General features: G+C 42.2%; 1 protein-coding gene across 6 annotated transcripts; it reads right to left on the bottom strand.

Moving 5' to 3' along the window:
- Positions 1 to 203: 203 nt before the first annotated feature.
- On the bottom strand, positions 204 to 21,021 carry b4galt4.S (UDP-Gal:betaGlcNAc beta 1,4- galactosyltransferase, polypeptide 4 S homeolog). 6 transcript variants are annotated; one of them, XM_041583143.1, is made up of 9 exons: positions 20,878 to 21,021; positions 17,306 to 17,416; positions 14,438 to 14,561; positions 7,540 to 7,897; positions 6,031 to 6,263; positions 5,747 to 5,934; positions 5,062 to 5,184; positions 3,524 to 3,628; positions 204 to 2,526 (listed from the first exon to the last, which is right to left on the bottom strand). In XM_041583143.1, exons 4-9 carry the CDS (start codon positions 7,784 to 7,786, stop codon positions 2,391 to 2,393), a joined length of 1,032 nt encoding a protein of 343 aa, XP_041439077.1. In that variant the 5' UTR covers positions 7,787 to 7,897; positions 14,438 to 14,561; positions 17,306 to 17,416; positions 20,878 to 21,021; the 3' UTR covers positions 204 to 2,390.
- Positions 21,022 to 22,747: the final 1,726 nt, after the last annotated feature.

Genomic DNA, 22,747 nt, shown 5'->3' with positions numbered 1-22,747 from the left:
GGGTGCCCTGTGCATGCGAGTGTACCCACGGCTCATTAGGTTCCAACTGACTAGTACGTTACACGTTTTGCATGATTGTGTTGCTGCCCAACTCTTTTTACAACTGAATGAGGCTCACGGGTAAAAAAGGTTGGAGACCCCTGCTCCAAGGCAATGATCTGCTACCAGGGGCCTCCCTGGGGATGCTGGGAAATGTAGTTTAGCAGTCCTGAGCTGCTAGTGGCCAATCCTTAAAGCAGTGCATCTCTCTAAGGCTAGTGAAGAACATGCCATGACATTTTGGAAAATATCTACAAAATAAAAAGTAATAGATAATGCTGAAAGCCCTTTACTGATCAGCAACTCAATGGAACACCCGGTCAGCTCCCCTTTATTTAGCTCTACATAAATTACTTCCTTTTTTATTTGTCGGCCATCTTGTAAATAATGAATTCATGCCCCCCCCCCGGGCACATTACGTCTTATTCTGGGACATCTTTATACTCAAGAACCTAAATCCTGCCCCCCCCCCAGAAAAATAATTTTACGTAAAAATACTCTGAGCTCATCTCCTAAATGCAGCATGTATAAAATGCATTTGTGGTTATGTATATTAATAGTATATCCCCAAATTTGGGTGCAATACTTTTTACCCCATAATTAGATCTGAGGCGCACCCTCCTTATACATGTTTCTACAGGGCGACAGTGTTGAACCTTGATAGGTGTACTGCAAAAGGTGCAAATCTGTGTGCAGTTATGGACCATGTCCAGGATTGGGATCGTTAGTCGTATGAATTCCACCCACTGTAGAAGACCTTCCACTGAGAACATACATTGTTTGTAATCCAGCCGAAGACTGGTGGTCTTCACGTTCCACCATTGTGCCTTGTAGCGTTACGGCATCTGATTATGTTCCTTCAAGGAGAGCACGAAGAGTTGTAGGTCCATATTCCTTATTCCATCATCAATGTACCTTCAAGTCTACTAAGGTCACCATGTTAAGGAGCTGTAAAGCACTTACTTTCTCTCCAGTTGGGAATCAGGTTTGCCAGATCCAATACAATGAGTTTGAGCGGCAGAAGGTGATCTCCTGAAAAGTATCACAAATGACCATTGTAGAAAACAACAGGGAGAAGTTGGTCACCAATGTACCTTCAAGTCTACAGACTCTCAGGTCCTATATGCCTAACCCTGAACTGAGGAGTTATAAGTCCAGCCTAAAAGTTGGTTACCGCATTGTGGTTACCCTATACCTTATTTATGTGCAGTGCAAGCTCCCAAAGGCTTATATTACTTGGTCTGCCTTATTCAAGCATCAGTGGACCTTTACATTTACTGACCAAACCATGTAGAGGTGCTGGAAATGACAAGTCTAGTCTAGAGAGAAATGGGTCAACGTTGTAATTACCCTCTCAAGTTTACTCTGTCCTTCAGCAATGTATCTTTTGCAGATTCCCAAGATCTTATATCATTAGCCTTGACATGAGCGTTTAGCCTACAGCGAAGTTGGTCACCATTGTGGTTATCTTCAGATATCGGGGTTTTGAAAGGCTCCACAGCTCCTATATTCCTTGGTCTGACTTATTCTATCAATGTACCTTCAAGTCTACTGACGTAACCATGTAGAGGAGCTGTAAATTATAAGTCTAGACTTGAGAGAGGTTGGTCACCATTTTGATTACCCTCTCAGGTCTAAACTTCATGTCCGCATATATTTTTCAGCTATGCATATTTTGCAGATTTTTACGGTCAAGTCTAGCCTACAGAGAAGTTGGTCTCCATGATGGTTACCCTCACATATATACCTTACTTATCAACTTGTTCTTCAGATATCCAGGTTTTCCAGACTCCTAAAGTTCTATATCCTTTGCCATGACCAGGGCCTAGACTAGAGAGAATTTGGTCGCCACAGAGTTTACCCTCACAGATCTACCCTAACTCACATGTCCTTCTAATCACCTGATTTTGGACACGCTATTTACCATGGTGGGTGCAGCACTGGCCAATCGCACTGCACTTCTAGCCGCTGATACAAAGCTTCACATCCAAATGTGTTTTTAGCACCAGATTTACTCTGAAGAGAAGGTCCAGTGTGGACCATTATTGGAATGTTTGTAGATGATGAGGGTCATTTCTTTTGGTACAAGAAACCCTACTGCTTGTGTGCAAAATTCACCAAAAAAAGGTGTCTACCTCCAAGAACTTCAAACGTTGTCCATATAATAGCAGATTTGGCCTTAAATTGATTCTTTTTTTTAATCTTTTAAAGATTTTGGTTGAAAGTCCCATTTTCTTTCTAGAAAGCATCTGTGTCGTCATCTATGGGAACAAGGATCCTTTTGGATGTTGAGGACTGGCCTTGTCTCTGGAACCTTAGCTCACAAAGTCTATGTCCCTCCTGATGTTCATTTAGATCTCTGGCCGCCCAACTTCTGCTGTTAAATTAATGTACAGTTGGTCATGTTCAACCGAGAGCAACTCATAGGCGCAAGAGTTTAGGCCGTCCTTCCTCCAGACGCGGGATACTTTATTCAATAGTTTCATCCTGTGTAAGGGAGATGGAATAAGGGTATTGGAATAGTTAGGTATGGGATCTGTTATCCAGAATGCTCGGGACCTGGCCTGGGGCATTCTGGATAACATATCTTTCTGTAATTCAGATCTTCATAGCTCAAGTCTATTAGAAAATCATGTAAACATTAAATAAACCCAATAGGCTGGTTTTGTTTCCAATAAGGATTAATTATATCTTAGTTGGGAAGTACAAGCTACTGTTTTATTATTTCCAGAGAAAAAGGAAATCATTTTTAAAAATCTGAATTAATTGGATAAGATTGAGTCTATGGGAGATGGACTTTCTGTAATTCGGAGCTTTCTGGATAACGGGTTTACAGATAATGGATCCCATACCCGTGCTATACTCTCTTTCTATTCATTACGAATAGCATGAATTTCAGTTGGACAATTGCTAGAAGCTTAAAGGGCAACAGGTGCTCTTTAATGTTTTACTTCAGGTTGCATCTCCTGACACATCTCTGATCAGTTCTATCACTTTGAATCAGGAGACACTTCCTGAATCAATAAATTCAACTTCTGCCTGTCTTTCTGGTTGGCTAGAACAGCAAATCAGCTGGCTGGGCTTGGAGTGGGGTTCGTTCTCCTTTCAAGTCTTATATTGAATTAACTAACTGATAGGAAAGGTTTTTTATTTTTTCCTAAGCAGAAGAACATCAGAGCAGCCTCTTTCTTTCTCCTGACAACTTCCTTGACTATTTGGTGGTCAGACTGGTGGGAAACTGACCAGCAGGTGGCGCTTTTGTAACAAAATTAATTCATATTAACAGTACATGTATCCCTTAATATCTTGGAATTAAATAAAAATAAATAATGACTGTAAATGACAAAAGTGCTTAGAATAGCCCCCTCATCAATTTTATATTCACTTGTTTTAAAGGTTTACTTATCCTTTAAGTGTCTGTACATGTCCTTGCCTCCCTAGAAATTGATTTTCCCCGTAGAAAGATCAGGAATAAAATACCAACCTCTGACTGTTCACCTCGTTGCCACTATCCCGGGTATGGAAGATCATGGTGTATCTGGCAACCTCGGCCGGGGGTCTGACCACCTTCATCTTTTGACCCACCACCCTAGAAGGAGAAAGTATTTAGAGCAGGTAAGGCAGGAGACACAACTCTGGTCCCAGGTACAGAGCCAGGTCCATACAGAATGAGTTTGCTGAGATAGGAAGAACCTGACTGCACAAAGACCTCAACCCAACTGAACCCCTGTGAGATGAACTGGAACCCTAACTGTGAGGCTGATCCCCAACATCAATGTCCAACCTCACTAATGCTCTTGTGGCTGAATGGAGGCAACTCCCATTGTTCCAACATCTAGTGGAACCTTCCCAGAGGGGTAGAGGCAGTTATTGCAGCAACAGAAGGGGCAACTGCCTTGGTTTGGGGATGAGATGTTGGGGGCAGGGGTCCTGTGTTTCTGGGTGAAAGCTGCTCATCTGAGTGGTTGGCCTATCACGTCCTACCTTCCTATATATATATAAACAGTATATAGTGAATAAAGTACCCCGTCTTGTAAATTATAAGGATATTATACGTTACCAAGGAGTTTCATGACCATATAAAAGGCAGAGTGCTTTTATACAGGTCATGGAACTCCGAGGTAACTTCTAATACCCTCATATTTTGCAACTGGGAATACTTTATTATAATACACAAGTTTTAGTGAGTCATGTTACAGAAATGACATCAGAACTCACCGTTGATAAGGATATAATACACAAAAGCCATGAATATCTTGTAAATTATATCCTTATAAAGGGGAAGAAAGAAGACACCGTGGGTTTTTTGAATATAATTTGATTTTATCTTAATATGTTTATTTAGTTACAATGTAATAAATGCAAACTGTGTTACAGGCTATGTACAAACAAAAACCAACTCAATGTATGCATGTTACTTATTCAATGTGTACAACTGCTTTTGTTTGTTCAATAAAAGAAATGTTAAAAAAATTACATCCTTATAAACGGTGAGTTCTGATGTCATCAGTTATAAACGGTGAGTTCTGATGTCATTTCTGTCACATGACTCACTGAAACTTGTGTATTAATAATAAATAAAGTACCCCCAGTTGCAAAATATAACGATATTAGAAGCTACCTGGGAGTTCCATGATCTATATAAAAGCACAAGGCCAAAGGCCATGAAACTCCTCAGTAACTTATAATAACCTTATATTTTACAAGAGGGGGTACTTTATTCACTATATAATTTACAAGATAGTCATGGCTTTTGTGTATTATATATATATAATAATTTTAATGTCAGCAAGCACCGCTGTCATTGGCTGTACAACATCAGCAACTGGATGACAGATTATGTGCAAATCCCAGGCAGTGCCAAGTGTAATAAATACAAGGAGTAATGTTACAAGTAATAGAACATGAATTCTGTGAACCCATCTGTCTTGTTCTGTTTGCTTTTGTTCTGTACAATTATCACCATTGTTGGCACTAAAAATAATTACCCGTCTGCCAACCTCCTCTCCAAATAAATCTTACCTCTGCCGCAGATCATCGTCTTCTCCTCCCCAGCCCCAGTAATTGTTGGAATAGCCGTTCACATTGTCAAACTGCTCTCTGGTCATGGCGGTCACACCCCCAAAATAGCCCTTATAGCGCAGCCTAGAGGAAGAGCAGGGGAAAGCGGGTCAGGAGCACAACTCACATAATGATATTCCAGTACAAATTTTATTCTTGCAAAGATCATTTCACTTACTCAAGGCCCTGTCTTTATCGATCAATATATTTTGTGAGTGGGGTAAAGTATTTCCTGGCATTTAAATATGTCCTGCTTTATGGCAGCTGAGATTCTAGCTATCTGTATAACAGAGCATTCTGTCCCAGTGGCTGCACAGATCCTATCTGATCCCCATTGGAAGCAGCAGTCCTGCCCTGCTTTATGGCAGCTGAGATTGTAGCTATCTGTATAACAGAGCATTCTGTCCCAGTGGCTGCACAGATCTTATCTGGTCCCCCTATTGTAAGCAGCAGTCCTGCCCTGCTTTATGGCAGCTGAGATTCTAGCTATCTGTATAACAGAGCATTCTGTCAAAGTGACTGCACAGATCCTATCTGATCCCCATTGGAAGCAGCAGTCCTGTCCTGCTTTATGGCTGAGATTCTAGTTATCTGTATAACAGAACATGGGAGCGAGTGCCATTAGGAGCTGTAGACATGTCCCTACCTGTAGCCAGTTACATTTCTTCCCACGACCAGGTGTTTGGGCTCAGTGTCACAGAGGTAAAGGTTAAAGTCATTCTCAGGGATCAGATCAACATCATGGAATATAAAGCAGTCCCAGTCCTCTTGCTTCAGCGCCTCCAGGTACCCGATGTTCAGCAACTTTGCTCTGTTGAACTTCTGGTTCCCGGCCTGTAACAAGACAACATGGCTGACGCCACATGGCAAATATCCGCATTGCACCCACAAGGCAAGCCCTCCCCTAACACCCCGCTGTGACAGAAATACCTGGTGAATGACATAAATCCCATAGTCCAGCTGTTGGCGCTGCAGGAAGGGGTGCAAGTGTTTGAGCAGGTACAAGAGGTGTCGCTCGCGATTTCGGTGAGGAATCAAGATGGCGACTTTTTGCTGAGCTTTGCAGCTCTCCGGTTGGTATCTGCCATTTTCCACCTGGGGGTTCTCTTTCTTCACCTGGTTCAAACTTAAAGAAGGCTCAAACTTTAGTGGTACAGCGCCCCCTGTATAGTGGGAAAAACCAAAAAGGTAATTCACTGACTGCCCAGGAACATAAAGCACGGAGATACATGTGATGCTCAGGTAAGTCTAAACAATGTATATGGTATTGTCCTCCATTATATTTGTGATATTATTATGGGGTTATTTACTAAACTCCGAATTCATCTCATATTTAAAAAAAAAAACCCCGACCAAACTCCCATGCCCCGAATTGACCTTATTTATTAGTAAAAAACTCAAATTAATTGAATCTTCCAGTTTTTTAAGATTTTTTATTTTTGCCCGAAAAGCCTGAGGCTAAACTCAGCGCAAACCACGATATCTTCATATTGAGATTGGTGCCTCTGCCATTGACTTATACAGGACCTCGGCAGGTCTGAGATGGCGGATTTTTGCAGCATCGAGTTATAATAAATCTAGAAAAATTCCAGTTTTTTTAGTGTTCTGACTATTATGTTAGACATCCAGTCACTCCAGCCTTTATACATTACATTTTTGGCTGACTAACTATATTAGAAACATTTTTTTATTTTGCACAGCCTATCTATTTACACTGTTTTTATTTTTACACTGAACTGTTCCTTTAAGACTGAGCTATTAATGGGATTGGCACTTTATTACAAAGCAAACGCCACTATAAGAGCTGCTCCCTTGTACAGTAAATAGTGATAAGAATTCTATTAATACAAAGCTTTAGGACAAAGCCAGACGTGGCGTTTTTTACGTGGCATTTTTAAAAAAAGAACAGCCAGGCGTAAATACGCATAAACTGCACTACCATTGAACTAATGGAAAACGCACTATGGCAATTCACACAGGGCGCTTGCAAGCTGAAATCCGCCACAGGACGCCAGTATTGGCTTTTTTGAGCAGAAACGCCAATACGTCAAGAAACTACCAAATCAATAGACTCTATGGGATCTGCATGTTTGAAACCACACTTTACGGAAATACGCAGCGTATTTTTAATATGGCGTCCGAACTCAATGAGAACAATGAGAAGTGCATGTCGGGAAAAGAATCCTACGGGCTGAAAAACGCATGTTGACGGTCGTATTTACGCCTGGCTGTTCTTTTTTAAAAACACAACGTAAAAAGGCTACAAAAACGCCACGTCTGGCCTTGCCCTTATGTGCTGAGTACACTCTGCTGGTTGTATTGCCTAATTCTTTCCCATAGTTCCCAGCTGCTGAGCCCCCAGACACTTCTCAGGCCCCCTGGGGGTCAGCCCCACAGTTTGGGGACATCAGAAAGTAAAGGGAAGGGGTCGTTACTCACTGAGTAGGGGGGAGAGGGCAGGGCAGAGCTTGACTGTCTCTTCAGCAGTCACATGCTGTCTCTCCTCTTCATTGTCCATGGAAGTGGCTCTCCACCTATAATCCAAGGGCTGTTTGAACCTGTGTGCATAGCGTGCGACATCGGCCGAGTTAAGAGCTGCCCACCCAAAGAGCAGCAGGCACAGGCATATAATAACTAGGATTCGGATCCTGCAGAACATCTGGGACACAGAGCTGCTCAGTCCCATTGCTGCTTGGTCTCAGCTACAACAAGCACAGAGTCTTTGCATCCGATGTGTTCCACCAAAGAGGAGACATCATTCCCACCCTGAGGCTTCTGGGTCCCAACGATATCTTGCCTGGAATGGAAAAGAGAGAAAGTTATTGCACTATATACAAGCACTGCCCAGTCTCATAGGTGTAATGTAAACAGCAGGACATGCCCTGAGCTGCACTGTGGCCATGGAAACCAGACCCAGAGGGCGACCCGTCATACACATAGGAGCAATACTCACAGCCCAGACCACTTTTTCACACCTAACAGTTTGTAACCACAAGTGATCACTACTCGGTAGCACCAATATGCTCAGCCGGCACTGTGGGTCACCCCCCCGGGATGTAAATACACAATATACTAACCATCACACGGGCACCTCAATCCAATTCAGTTTCCATTAATATCAGTACATTATATAGGGGCTCCCACATGTCCTAACATCCCAGATTCAAAACAATCACTGATGTGCTCCAGTGACCGAAAGGTTCTTTGAGAACTCAAAATGTCCAGACTTTGGCTCAGACTCCCTGGTTTTTATACAGAAATGTAAGAATAGAAAATATACTGGGTTTTTTTGGGTCAAAATGTTACTTATTCCCCATACCAGTGAGTGGCCATTCATTTTTCAGCGTATTTATTTGTATTACGTATCATTGAGGTTGTGAACACAAGGGCTTTACTTTTGTTGTCTTCTCCACGCACAACTGAGCCTTGATTGCAAAGTGTGTAACACAAACAAGTCTCACAGATCTACTCCTATTCCATCTCTCTCTCTCTCTGTATATCTGCTCCTGTTCCAGGGCGCTCTCTCTCAATATCTGCTCCTGTTCCATCTCTCTCTCTCTCAATATCTGCTCCTATTCCAGGGCTCTCTCTGTATATCTGCTCCTATTCCATCTCTCTCTCTCTGCATATCTGCTCCTATTCCAGCGCTCTCTCTGTATATCTGCTCCTATTCCATCTCTCTCTGCATATCTGCTCCTATTCCAGCACTCTCTCTGTATATCTGCTCCTATTCCATCTCTCTCTGCATATCTGCTCCTATTCCAGCACTCTCTCTGTATATCTGCTCCTATTTCATCTCTCTCTCTGCATATCTGCTCCTATTCCAGCACTCTCTCTGTATATCTGCTCCTATTCCATCTCTCTCTCTGCATATCTATTCCAGCGCTCTCTCTGTATATCTGCTCCTATTTCATCTCTCTCTCTGCATATCTATTCCAGCGCTCTCTCTGTATATCTGCTCCTATTCCATCTCTCTCTCTCTGCATATCTGCTCCTATTCCAGCACTCTCTCTGTATATCTGCTCCTATTCCATCTCTCTCTCTGCATATCTATTCCAGCGCTCTCTCTGTATATCTGCTCCTATTTCATCTCTCTCTCTGTATATCTGCTCCTATTTCATCTCTCTCTCTGCATATCTGCTCCTATTCCAGCGCTCTCTCTGTATATCTGCTCCTATTTCATCTCTCTCTCTGCATATCTGCTCCTATTCCAGCGCTCTCTCTGTATATCTGCTCCTATTCCATCTCTCTCTCTCTGCATATCTGCTCCTATTCCATCTCTCTCTCGCTCTCTGCATATCTGCTCCTATTCCATCTCTCTCTCTCTGTATATCTGCTCCTATTCCATCTCTCTCTCGCTCTCTGCATATCTGCTCCTATTCCATCTCTCTCTCTCTCTCTGCATATCTGCTCCTATTCCATCTCTCTCTCTCTGTATATCTGCTCCTATTCCATCTCTCTCTCGCTCTCTGCATATCTGCTCCTATTCCATCTCTCTCTCTCTCTCTGTATATCTGCTCCTATTCCATCTCTCTCTCGCTCTCTGCATATCTGCTCCTATTCCATCTCTCTCTCTCTGTATATCTGCTCCTATTTCAGCGCGCTATCTTCATATCTGCTCCTGTTCCATCTCTCTCTGCATTTTAATCACCAGGAACCAGTGGTAGATATGTAATAATGAGATTAACTCAATGATTTGCATTTGATGCATTTAGTTTGTGCTGGGCTCTGGGCTGATATACAGGGTCATTTCTAGGGGCATCCAGAACGGCCCTCTCAGCGTGTAAAAGGCAAAAACAAGTCTGCAATTAATTGCAAAAGGGGTGGGTGGTGGGATCCATGTAGGTGAACTCCTGCCCCTAACTTGTAAATCATTCATATGTGCAAGTCAGAAAGCTGACACTCTTTCCACCTCTTGCCCCTGGTGCTGTAAATGACTCCTATTGTATTGCACCAATTTTTGTGGGCTGAAAACAGGCAGGCACAGCCAGTGACAGGTACTTCCTTGGGACCCCTTTTTACACTCCCCAAATTCCCACCCCTAGGCGTGGGTGGAGCTTCTGTCACCTTTAAAGGAACAGTTCAGAATAAAAATAAAAACCAGGTAAATAGATAGGCTGTGCAAAATAAAAAATGTTTCTAATATACAGTAGTTAGTTAGCCAAAAATGTAATGTAAAAAGGCTGGAGTGACTGGATGTGTAACATAATAGCCAGAACACTACTTCCTGCTTTGCAGTTCTCTTGGTTTACACTGACTGATTACCAGGCAGTAACCAATCAGTGACTTGAGGGGGGGCCACATGGGCTTTTAAATCTGAGCTGCATACTAAGGATCAATTACAAACTCACTGAAGAGTTACGTCCCATGTGGCCCCCCTTCAAGCCGCTGACTAGCTCAGAGTTAGAGAGCTGAAAAGCCTATCTATTTACCCAGATTTTATTTTTACCCTGAACAATTCCTTTAAGACTGAGCTATTAATGGGGTTGGCACTTTATTACAAAGCAAACGCCACTATCAGAGCTGCTCCCTTGTACAGTAAATAGTGATAAGACTTCTATTCAATTCTATACAAAGCTTTATGTGCTGAGTACACTCTGCTGGTTGTATTGTCTAATTCTTTCCCATAGTTTCCAGCTGCTGAGCCCCCAGCCAATTCTCAGGCCCCCCGGGGGTCAGCCCCACAGTTTGGGAACATCAGAAAGTAAAGGGAAGGGGTCGTTACTCACTGAGTAGGGGGGGAGCTTGACTGTATCTTTGGCTGTCTCTTCAGCTGAACTTTTCAGGCAGATTCAGAGCATTTTGGCAGGCGCAAAGGTTGCACAAGTGACTCCCGGAATCCTCCCATGAAGTTTTTAAACAGGATAAACATGCTTTGCCCCACTCATCAAGTATTTGCCCTTTTCTTCTGACTCTTTCCAGCTTTTAAATCGGGGGGTGATCACTGACCCCATATAAAAACAAATGCTCCTAGTTCTCTGTTCCTGCAGCAAACGGTTCCTTGTCTGCCCAGAGCTCTCTAATTGGTCCTCTCACATTAAGACCTGGCGGCATCAGCATAGCGGAGGGCTCCTCCCAAAGTGTGAGCCGGGACCGGGACCTTGGGGTTTGGGAGTCCGTACATAACATTTTTATTCAAATAAGTGCATGGTTGCTAGGGTAATTTGGACATTAGCAACCATCTGTATAAAAAGCTAAATAACTCAAAAAAACACAACTAATAAAAAATGAAAACCAATTGCAAATTGTCTCAGATTATCACTCTCTACGTCATACTAACAGTTTTCTCAACGATGAACAACCCCTTTAAGAAGTATGGTTTCCAGCCCCCCCCCCAATATATAAATAGTTGTAACAAATGGACCTCGTCTATTTATTTGCCCTTTTTAGCAGCATCTAGTCTTATCAGCAAGTTTCAAGTACAGGCATGGCACCTGTTATCCAGAATGCTCGGGACCTTGGGTTTTCCGGATGATGGATCTTTCCGTAATTTGGATCTTCATGCCTTAAGTCTACTAGAAAATCATGTAAACGTTAAATAAACCCAATAGGCTGGTTTTGCTTCCAATAAGGATACATTATATCTTAGTTGGGATCAAGTACAAGCTACTGTTTTATTATTACACAGAAAAAGGAAATCATTTTTAAAAATTTGGATTATTTGAATAAAATGGAGTCTATGAAAGACAGCCTTCCAGTAATTTGGAGCTTTCTGGATAACAGGCTTCCGGATAACAGATAAGGTTGTCTTATTCAGTCAGCAAAACCACGAAGAAGATCCTCAAAGGACCTAACACTGTTGCATGGGGAACAACTAGGGTTCTAGGTTCAATTCCAGCCAGGGCACAATCTACAAGGAGTCTGTATGTTCTCCCCATGTCTGTGTGGGTTCCTCTGGGCACCCCAATTTACTCCCACACTCCAACAAACAGGCAGGTTAGGCTGAGCATGAATGCATAATTTAAAGTCCAACCAAAGGATTAGTCAAATATAAAAATGAATATTGTTCTCAGAGAACCCATAGTGACCGAAATGGGTAACATTGTCAAAGTGTCGGCGTGATATAAATGAAAGGATAATAATAATAATATGGGAACTTATTTGCGGTTTATTTAATACAGTTTATTTTTCATTCTTTCTCTGCAGAATTAATTTCCCACTGGAAACTTGATTTACAGATTTACTTGGATGTAATTGGAAGATGTTGGTGAATATTTCAAAAGTGGGTCGAAGACAAAAAGCCCAGGCGTAATACATAATAAACTGCCTTCATACCATTTGCCTAGATTGCATGGTGTCAAAAGTCACAGCAAAAATATGTTTACAAGGATATCTACTAGAGTTTCCCATTTTGTGGGGCTGAGCCCTTTAAGGTGGACTTAAGTCATGACCCCAACTGTCCAGTTGCAAAGAGGACTGAGCGTAAAATCTCCTGCAGGGCTAGAAATGTCCTGTTTATTGTAACCTGCCAGTGTCTTCCCACTGCCCATTCCATAGTCCGGCACTTACCCTGGTCCCACCCTTACCTGGGACCTTTATACAGATACTATATTACGGTATGCTTCATTCTTTACTGCTATTGCCATGAGAAGAAACCAATGACCCCTCTGTAACATGGACTCTCACCTAGGGGCACATTTACTTAGCTCAACTGAAGGAATAGAAGAAAAAATACTTCGAATTTCAAATTTTTTTTTGGCTACTTCGACCATCGAATTGGCTACTTCGACCTTCGACTACGACCTAGAATGGAATGATTCGAACTAAAAATCGTTCGACTATTCGACCATTCGATAGTCAAGGTACTGTCTCTTTAAAAAAAACTTCGACCACCTACTTCGCCACCTAAAACCTACCGAGCACCAATGTTAGCCTATGGGGAAGGTCCCCATAGGCTTCCTAATCAATTTTATGATCGAAAGAAAATCGTTCGATCGATGGATTAAAATCCTTTGAATCGTTCAATTCGAAGGATTTAATCGTTCGATCGAACGATTTTTCTTTCGATCATAGGAAATGCAGTAAATCTTTTTTACTTCGACGGTCGAATACCGAGGGTTAATTAACCCTCGATATTCGACCCTAAGTAAATGTGCCCCCTAGTGTATCCAGAAACACGATTGGCTGTAATGTAATGACAGCAGAACAGACGTTTGCTGTCAAAAATTTGTCTGGGCCCCTTTAGCTCATAACAAGGTTACAGATATATAGAAACATTGGGGTAACAGTCACCCTGCTATAGTTCCAGGGGTACCCAGGGCAGTATTATGCAACTCAAAAGAAAAAGTACAATACATTTCAAATTTGCCATTAGCTGTTGTTCATTAAAAGTGAACTAAAGCCAAAGGACCAATATAAATACTACACACCCTGCATGGTTACTATGTACACTTTATTTTCCTATATTTTCTGCATGACATCATAGGAAATTATTAGGTAATTCTGCTTAAGCATGTCATACTTCTCACTACGAGTCGCACTGAAAAGACTGAGGAAATGCACGTACTGTAAAAAAAAAAAAAAAAAAAAAAAAAAAGCAAAAAAAAAAAACGACAGCAGTGAACTCAGACTTCTACAGTGTGCACTTTGCTAGTCTGGGACACTCTGATGACAGCTTACAAGAACAAGGCTGCAGGCTGAGTTATACAGAGAATCCTGAGTATCACTCATATATTATAAGGGATAATGTACCCCCTACTGTAAATGATAAGGATATTAGAAGTCACTGAGGGGTTCTGTGACCATATAAAGACACAAGGCTGCAGGCTGAGTTATACAGGGAACTCTGAGTATCCCTCATGTATTATAAGGGATAATGTACCCCCTACTGTAAATGATAAGGATATTAGAAGTCACTGATGGGTTCTGTGACATAGAAAGACACAAAGTTTCAGGTATACAGATTATGAAAGTCAAATATCCTTATAATTTGCATGAGGGGGATATCGCAGCTAATTATAGGTGACAGTGGAAGAGCAGAGAGTAAATGCTGTGCAGTAAATAATTTCTAGGGAAAGTTGGTGGAATTCTCATACATTTGGGATTTGTCTCTCTAGGGAATTCTGGCAGAATGTGTTCAGTTGAAGCTGCAAATACAAACATGTAAAGGTTACAAAAAACACCTTTATTCCAGAAGTAGAGTCGGATGTATAATCTGGCCCAAGATTTTGCCGGGGTCACTGAAGAAACCAAACGTTATTGAAAGATCTGAGCTGAATTCCATCCCATAATAGTGTCATTGTTACACAGGGGCTTATTACAGACACACAATATGAGAGCTCTGTATTACTGGGAACTGCAAGATGATAACAGGGAGCCAACCTGCCATATTATTTACCTTGCAAAGGGGGATGTCCTGTTCCAGAAGCAAAAGATACAGCTTGTGCCAATCACTTGCACCGAACACTAGGGTGCATTAACCCTTTTAACACCGCAGCACCCATGCAGGCTGGGAGGCAAATCTTGGAGGAAAGAGTAAGCCACAAACATATCATCAGTGCAGCTTCAGAGGTAAAACGTTGCCTGCGTGCTCGTCCAACAGTGAAAAAGTTTATTGCAAAATGTGTTCCGGGTCTGAGGAACCAAACACCAGTTATGATTCAATAGGATTGTGAAATGAACCAGTGGAATGTGCCCAGTCAGTCAGACACTCACAAGAAAGAGCCCGAGGGACACAATCCTACTCTCTTCCCACAGGCGGGTTCAGCTGTGTTTATTTACAAGGCATTACCAGCAATTAGTCTCATCACCTCTAATGGCAATAGATTACATGCTGGTATGATAATGACCTGTCTTCTAGGGAATTACATAATCTCCCTTCCTTTATAATAAAATAGATCCTTCCGGTGATGATGGCAAAATCTCCTTTCCTCCAGCCTCAGTGGGCCATTTAATTAGCTGTGCCCATCTAGAGATGGAAAGGAAGATAATTAACACCTGGTGGCAGCAGGATTCGAACTGCTATCTTGCTGCATGTGATCCTGTGTTCGATTCCAGCAAGGGACAGAATCAGCACAGAGTTGCTATGATCATCTGGGATCTGCTTTGGTTTCCTCAAAGATACAGGTCCACAAATGTCAATATGACTAAAGACATATTAGGGACAAGAGGAAATAGGATAGAAATCCATGTTTTATGTGTAGGTGAGGGGCGAGTAGATTTAGCTATAGATTTGAAGCACTAATTCAGAGCTGGACTAAAAAAATATCGGCACCCAAGCCAAGAATAGCTTATTTCTAAGCCACACTACTACACCATCACCTATTGTCTGCATGGCATTATGTCTTTAAAGTGATTATGTTGGAGCTTTAAGAATATCAGAAGGGTACTTGCCAGGGGTTTTTTTTTTCCCATAATCTCCAAACCCACAAGTCGACTGTACCGCCAGGGTTTTGGTGATCACCAATGAAGTCAGAGGAAGGGTAGTTGAGTATTTTGCCATCTGCCCACTGGCAGAGCAACATATACAGGAAGGGAGAGAGAGGGGAGACAAATCTCTCCATGTCATTGCACCCTAGACAGGTGCCTCTGCTGCCCACCCCTAGTTTTACTAAATTAATATAGCAGTTCCCTTTCCCATGTTTTCTTTGTGTTGTATCACTAAACGTGAATTGTACCACATAGGTGCACCTGCTAAATGGGCACACACACACAATGTAGTACTGTACTGGCTCATTCCCTTACCCTAATGGGTGCTGGCACCCTACAACAAACATTTCAATCCCGAGGACCGCTTCCACTCTCTGGCCTGCAAGGTACTTCCTAACCCGGGAGTCACACATTGTGTGCAAGAGTTACATGTTTGTATCTTTAACTCTGAGCATGAAACCAGCACGCACTCACTAGTGTGCAAAATATGTCACTAACCTATGAGGTTATACATGAATAAAGCTTGTGTGTCTGTTTCTTCTGAGTCAAACAAGGTAATCCCTGTCATCCAAAGGCCCTTAACAGCTGAAAGTAGGTTAATGTTGCCTTTAAACAAACTGCAAGTGGCTGAGTGAAAGCTGATACAAAAAGGGGAATGGCTAAAAGGGCAGCAGGGCATATAATGAGGCTTTGGTCTGATACAGACAATTTACAGTTGGCCTTTTATCATTTTTGCTGTTTTTGAAAGTGGCTTTTTGGAAGTGTTTTTGAAAGTGGCATTTAAAAGTGTTTTTGAAGCATACATAGCATATGTTTTTATTTAGTTTCCAAATAAAGTAAATAACAAAATGGAAATGTGTAGGTACATAAAAGAAATTCTATTATCAATACATTCTTAGCCACTTATCTAGAACACACACAGTTACAAGTTAGTATAGCTAACCTGAGTAAGAAAATAATTTAAACAACAATATTTCCTCTCATCATAGTTTAAGAGTAATGAATAACTTGTATGTAACATCCGATTTATTGGATGGCTCCTGGGGTGTGATCAATGACTCTGCTCCTGTGGATGAGAAAGGTTTTGGATGTATAGATCCGTTTCTTGTACGGTGGGATTATTAGATCAGTTGTGTTAGAGATTTCCAATATCCCTGAAATTCTCCCCATAATTTTTGGATACTAGGATAAAGCCAAAGGGAATTGAAGGTGGCATTTTTGAAAGTGACGTGGGGGCAAAACACCCATTTGGGAATTTATTGCGCAAGCTGGAGCTGGATATGGGTGACAGGAGGGTGCTGGTGCAGAGGGGACAAGTGCATGGGGTAGGGGTGGTAGGCCCTGGGGATCCATAGTTAAGCCCCTGCTGTTGGCCCATTTTGGAGCAGCTGAGTTGGCAGCCAGTGTCGGCCCTTGTACTGCCAATTTAGTGCCAAGGACAGACAGACTTGAAGTGCAGTGAGGGGCGCTGGGATGTGCAGGAGCTGAACTACACAGGACACTTTCTAGGATCAACAAACTGCCTCCTGCAGGAGCGTTGCAGCTGCGTGTGCCCGACAATAATGCAACAGACAGTAACTCTGATCTGCCGAGAGCCCGACAGACATTCCCATAAGACAGTAGAGAGCAGCCCATCTCCCCAGCAGTACAATCTGCATTGGAACTGTGATTTACCCTGTGGTCAGAAATACCTGACATATTGGGACAGGTGAATCAGGCAGGTGGATAGAGGTTTGTTTAAGACCAATCTAAACAATGCAACATAAAGTATTCAGCAAGTTTCCTTCATATCAGGAATAAATTCTGCTACTATGTAACATGACAGAGAAGCTCGTACCTTGTTGCCCTTAGTATGCGGTGCCCATAGTGCTGCTTGGGAATGAGGAAGGCTCAGCGCTCACTCACTGCTACCAGCCGATCCAGGAGCCGAGTGTTGAACATCAATGGGCTGAGGGAGGGTGGGAGAGAAAAAAAAAGAGACATTCTTCAGCTTGAGGGACGCTCCCTCCTCTCTGCTCCTCCTATTCATTGCTCAGTAAACTGACTCTGCCATGTGGCAACCTTCCTGGATTTAAGACGGCTCTGGGGGAGAAGCTTTGGAAAGAGACTGTGAAGTCAAACGTTTGGCCAGGCACATAGAATAGTGGGGTTGATGGGGTGGGATGGCCATGTCTGCGGCTGAGGCTAGAGTTTGCTATATGCAGCCTGAGTGCATGGCTCATTTAAACCACTCGCCTATCAGCAATTGAAAGAGGTGTAGTTTGCCTTTAAATTAATTAATTGTATTTTGTAGACCGACTCAATCTTAGCAACTTTGCAACTGGTCTTCACTCTTCAGCTTTCCTGTGTTTGAATTATGTTTCCAAATGAGTCGCCTGTTTCCAAACTGAAATAGAAAATTCTGGCAAGATAAGAGTCCTGTAGCGAGTCTGTACCCCCAAAATAAATAATGTACAGCCTGTTGTAAAATATCAGTATATCAGAGAAATCAGGTCAGAGTTCCATGACCATTGCCCTGTGGAACCTTGAGTATCACTCATGTATTATGAGGAGTGATGTACCCCCTACTGCAAATGATAAGGATATTAGAATTCATTAGAATTCATTTTGCATTTTTTTGCATTGTATTGCATTTAGAGAATTATTTTTTTTTTTGTAAATAATGTACCCCCCAACTGTAATTGATAAGGATGTTAGAAGTCACTGAGGGGTTCTGTGGCCATATAAAGGCACAAGGCTGCAGGCTGAGTTATACAGGGAACTCGTATTATAAGGGATAATGTACCCCCTACTGTAAATGATAATGATATTAGAAGTCACTGAGGGGTTCTGTGACCATATAAAGGCACAAGGCTGCAGGCTGAGTTATACAGGGAACTCTGAGTATCACTCATGTATTATAAGGGATAATGTACCCCCTACTGTAAATGATAAGGATATTAGAAGTCACTGAGGGGTTGTGTGACCATATAAAGGCACAAGGCTGCAGGCTGAGTTTTACATGGAACTCTGAGTATCACTAGTGTATTATAAGGGATAATGTACCCCCTACTGTATTTGATAAGGAAATTAGACGTTTACACTATATATATTTATACATTCTATGGATTGCTTGGTTGAGATCTTCACTTCTAGCTGAGGTTACAGCAGGTGAAAAAGGGGTGTGCTCCAATTCCTGGGGGTCCCCAGGAGCAACAGAGGGTCTGAGCTGTATCAGTACAACCCTGCTACCCCTTTAAATGGTCCGCTGATATTATTAAAATTCAACGAGAAGACTACTGTACACACACACACAATTCAGTGTGTGTAATAAACAGTAAAGAATTCACTTCTTGCCCCAGGGCTGGGTTTCATGATACTGTATGTTTGCCAGTATAATGATAAGTGTTCTGCTGCTAAATGTCATGTAAACAGTGGCAGGAATACAAGGAAATTACTCTGGCATATGGGAGTCCTTTGTATTGATATATATTCAGTGTTAGATGTAGCTGTGCAAACACACACACACATTTCCCTATGGCACAAGGGTCATTTTTAAGGAACAGTAACATGAAAGTGTATAAGAGGGACATATAGCATACATTTTCACAATGCATCAAACCATGTAAAATAATGTAAAATAAAAGAAATTGTTTTTATTTTAATACCTTTTGGGTCAAAACGTGATACAAATATAATGTAGTGTTGCCCTACCCTGGTACAACGGGTGTGTTTGCTTCAGAAACTCTACTATAGCTTATATAAACAAGCTGCTGTGTAGCCATGGGGGCAGCCATTCAAGCACAGGATACACAGTAGATAACAGATAAGTACTACTATAGTTTATATAAACAAGCTGCTGTGTAGCCATGGGGGCAGCCATTCACGCCATTACTGTTCTTTTCACTGGTTTAGAAAAGATACTATAATCAGAGCACAACCATCCTTCCATGTAGAACTGCACTTACAAAATAGTGGGAGCTACCATATTGCAACAGAAAGAAACCCCTCAGTGACGTCTAATATCCTTATAATTTACAGTAGGGGTACATTATCCCTTATAATACATGAGTGATACTCAGAGTTCCCTGTATATCTCAGGCTGCAGCCTTGTGCCTTTATATGGTCACAGAGCCCCTCAGTGACTTCTAATATCCTTATAATCTACAGTCTGGTCATTTCCCTATGGGACCAGACTGTAAATTATATCCTTATAAACGGCGCGTTCTGACGTCAGAACGCGCCGATTATAGCTTAATGCGTCAGCAGCTATCAGTGCTGCACTCTCCCTACAGCTTTCCTCCTGCTTTGTCTGCCTCACTTCCGCCTTCACGCTGCCTGCTCTCTCGCGCCTCCTATTAAGGTCGTGCTGCCTTTCCTACCTCTCCGTTCTCCATTTGTCTCCCACCCTCTGATGCTTGCTCCCTCAGTGTCTCTCTTCCTCTTCTGTTCCCCCTCCATTACTGATCTTGCTTCGTCTGCCTCGGGCTTCCTCTTCCGCTCCTCCTCCCTCTGCCCCTCCCACACCCTGTCACCGTTTGCTCCTGTTTCTTCAGCGCTCCAATCCAGGTAACTTCAATATTGCTCCGTCTGCCTCTCTCTACTGCTCCCCCCTCCTTCTTCGTCACACTCCATCACCCTGTTACTCTTTGTCTCGATCTGTTTGCTGCTCCCACCCCCCAGCTTCATACTTTAGTCTCGCTGCGTCTGTCCCTCCCACTCACGTCCCTCTTGTGCCATCAATCTCCTCTCTGTTTATCTCACTCAGTTCATCTCTGGAGTTGCCCACCCCCCTGCATTTTACACCCTTCGTGCCTTTCCCCTTCTGCCACTTTTTAGCTTAAAGCCAAATGACTGCAACCATGTGGTCAGAATGCCACAGAACTTAGTTTAAAGGAGAAGAATCACACAGGGAGACAATAAAAAAAGTAAAAACACTGTAGATTATAATAGATAATGTACCCCCTACAGAAAATTATAAAGATATTAATAGTCACCTCGGAGTTATGTGACCTGTATAAAAGCACTCGGCCTGCGGCCTTGTGCTTTTATATGGTCACATAACTCCTCGGTAACATAATATCTTTATAAATTACAGTAGGGGGTACATTATCCACTATATCATTTATAGTAGGGGGTACATTATCGTTTATAATACGAGTGATACTCAGGGTTTATGAGTAAGTTACACACATGAAGATTGAGGAGACGGTGGGTGTGTGAGAGATTTATGAAACATTAGCATCTGTAAGCAGAGGTTCTGTAATAAAATAACACAGGCCGGCAGGAGACATATAAAATAGACGACTAATGGCTACCTGTGGCCCTAACAAACTAAGCCATGCCCTCACGACAGAGAAGCAGAAGGCACCCTCAGCCAGTACCATAGCAACAGTGATACCCGCAGAATATAAAGGCCAGAGTCCCTACTTTTTCTGACATCAGAGTGGAACGTTCCATATCAGCAGGCTCTCCCCGTGATTGGGCAGCAGTGGATCAGTCTGACAGCCGTCTCCTCCATCTTTCCCCTGTTCCGCTATATACCATAAAGCTCGTAGTGGTGGGGATAGAGCGGCATCATAGAGAATGGAACGGAATGGTTAGGGTTCCATTACTTCACGCGCAGCCATTTTACTTATGGGCAGAAATGTGCTACACAAGCCATGGCCTGGTAAAAATATCCTAATGGTAAGTTAAATTGTAAAACAATAGCGAATGGCAAACAACAAATGATAAAAACAAGTCTTTTTTTTTTTTTTTTTTTTTTTAAAAAGGGGAAACTATGAAACTGCCAGAGCAAATGCCATTGAGACTGTGTACAGTCAATGACACAAGACCAGAAGCTTTCAATAGCTGTATTTTCAACTAAAGTGGATTCCTCATCATTCTAAATGAAATAACTCCTTATGAATGCATGGAGGGGGTGATTATCACCCTTATGACATGGGGATAGCTGCTCAGATACAGATATGTTACCTCACAACCTTGTTTTTGGCCTCACACCATGCTGCTTATATTAAGAGCCCAGTAGGGTTACCACCTGGCTGGTATTTTAAAAATGATGGTTGATCCCAATGTTATTAATAGGGAAAAAAGATAAATATACAGGAAGGCCGGCATTTTTTTCCAGAAAAGGTGGCAACCTAGGCCCAGTAGGGTTGCCACCTGGCGGTAGGGTTGCCACCTTTTCTGGGAAAAAATACTGGCCTTCCTATATATTTATCTTTTTTAATAGCATTGGGATCAACCATCATTTTTACCGGCCAGGTGGCAACCCTACCTGGCCGGTAGGGTTGACTTGTGGGGGGAGGGGCAGATAAACTAGAACAAAGGGGGAGGGGCAGATAGAATTGGGCCTGGGGCAGGGATGTTGGGAACAAAGAAGGTTTGTTCTAACGAAATCGACCATGTGTTGCTGCTCTCTTTCCTAAATTAGGCCACACCAGTCCAACCCATGTAATACCTAAAAAGAGGATAGGATGGAGCACATGATTCAGCAGACTTTTGCTGCAAAATATTTATTAACATGACGTGTTTCTGATCAACACTTGAAAAAGGATCCATGTTGATCTGAAACATGTCATGTTATTATGTTAATAAATATCTTGCAACAAAAGTCTGCTGAATCGTGTGCTCCATCCTATCCTCTTTTTACGCAGTGATGTTGGGGTGGGCATGATGACAGGCAGACACAGTGATGTGATGGGTAACTAAGGGAAATAGAAGTGGGTGGTTCTGTGCCAGCTTCTATTTTTTAATTCAAACTAAAAAAACGGGGGAACTGTAAACTTGGAATACAAAAACAATTTTAAGATCATTGCTCACTGTATAATATGTAACTTGCTAGGACCTTTCTCAAGGATGAGGCAAAGGACCCTGAGAGGGATGTTCCCCACAAGTCAGCCTGGACAATGTACACAAAGTAACCAAATGTCTTGATCTGTATGACACCTACCATTATTGTCTTCACAATTTCTTTGTCAGACATTTGTAGGAAATTTCTTTTTATCAATTTAAAATTTCATCTTCTTAAGGTCATCTTGCAACACATAAGGATTATTTGTTACACGTCACTATGTCAACTGACAAATAGGTAGAAATCTTTTGTCAGCTGGGGGATGGAAACTTTCATACGATAATAGCTGATAACAGTCTGTAGGTTTTGTGGAAATACATGTCTGGAAACCTTTATCGATACGTGCAATGACAGTATCCACAATGAGAGTCTTTGGAGATCAGTTGCCATTATGAATTATGTGTCTCAATGGGCCCCATTAATTGCATCATTGAAGATGACCAT

This window comes from Xenopus laevis, chromosome 2S, assembly GCF_017654675.1.
Source record: "Xenopus laevis strain J_2021 chromosome 2S, Xenopus_laevis_v10.1, whole genome shotgun sequence".
NCBI classification, from domain to species: domain Eukaryota; kingdom Metazoa; phylum Chordata; class Amphibia; order Anura; family Pipidae; genus Xenopus; species Xenopus laevis.
This window is presented reverse-complemented; position numbering and strand designations above follow the sequence as displayed.

Excerpts from the sequence above, each read along its gene's own strand:
- b4galt4.S (XM_041583143.1), bottom strand. The coding sequence starts at position 7,786 with ATGGGACTGAGCAGCTCTGTGTCCCAGATGTTCTGCAGGATCCGAATC. Across the intron at positions 5,185-5,746 it reads AGAAATGTAACTGGCTACAG|GCTGCGCTATAAGGGCTATT; the intron begins GTAGGGACATGT and ends CTCTTCCTCTAG. Across the intron at positions 3,629-5,061 it reads GACGATGATCTGCGGCAGAG|GGTGGTGGGTCAAAAGATGA; the intron begins GTAAGATTTATT and ends TTCTCCTTCTAG.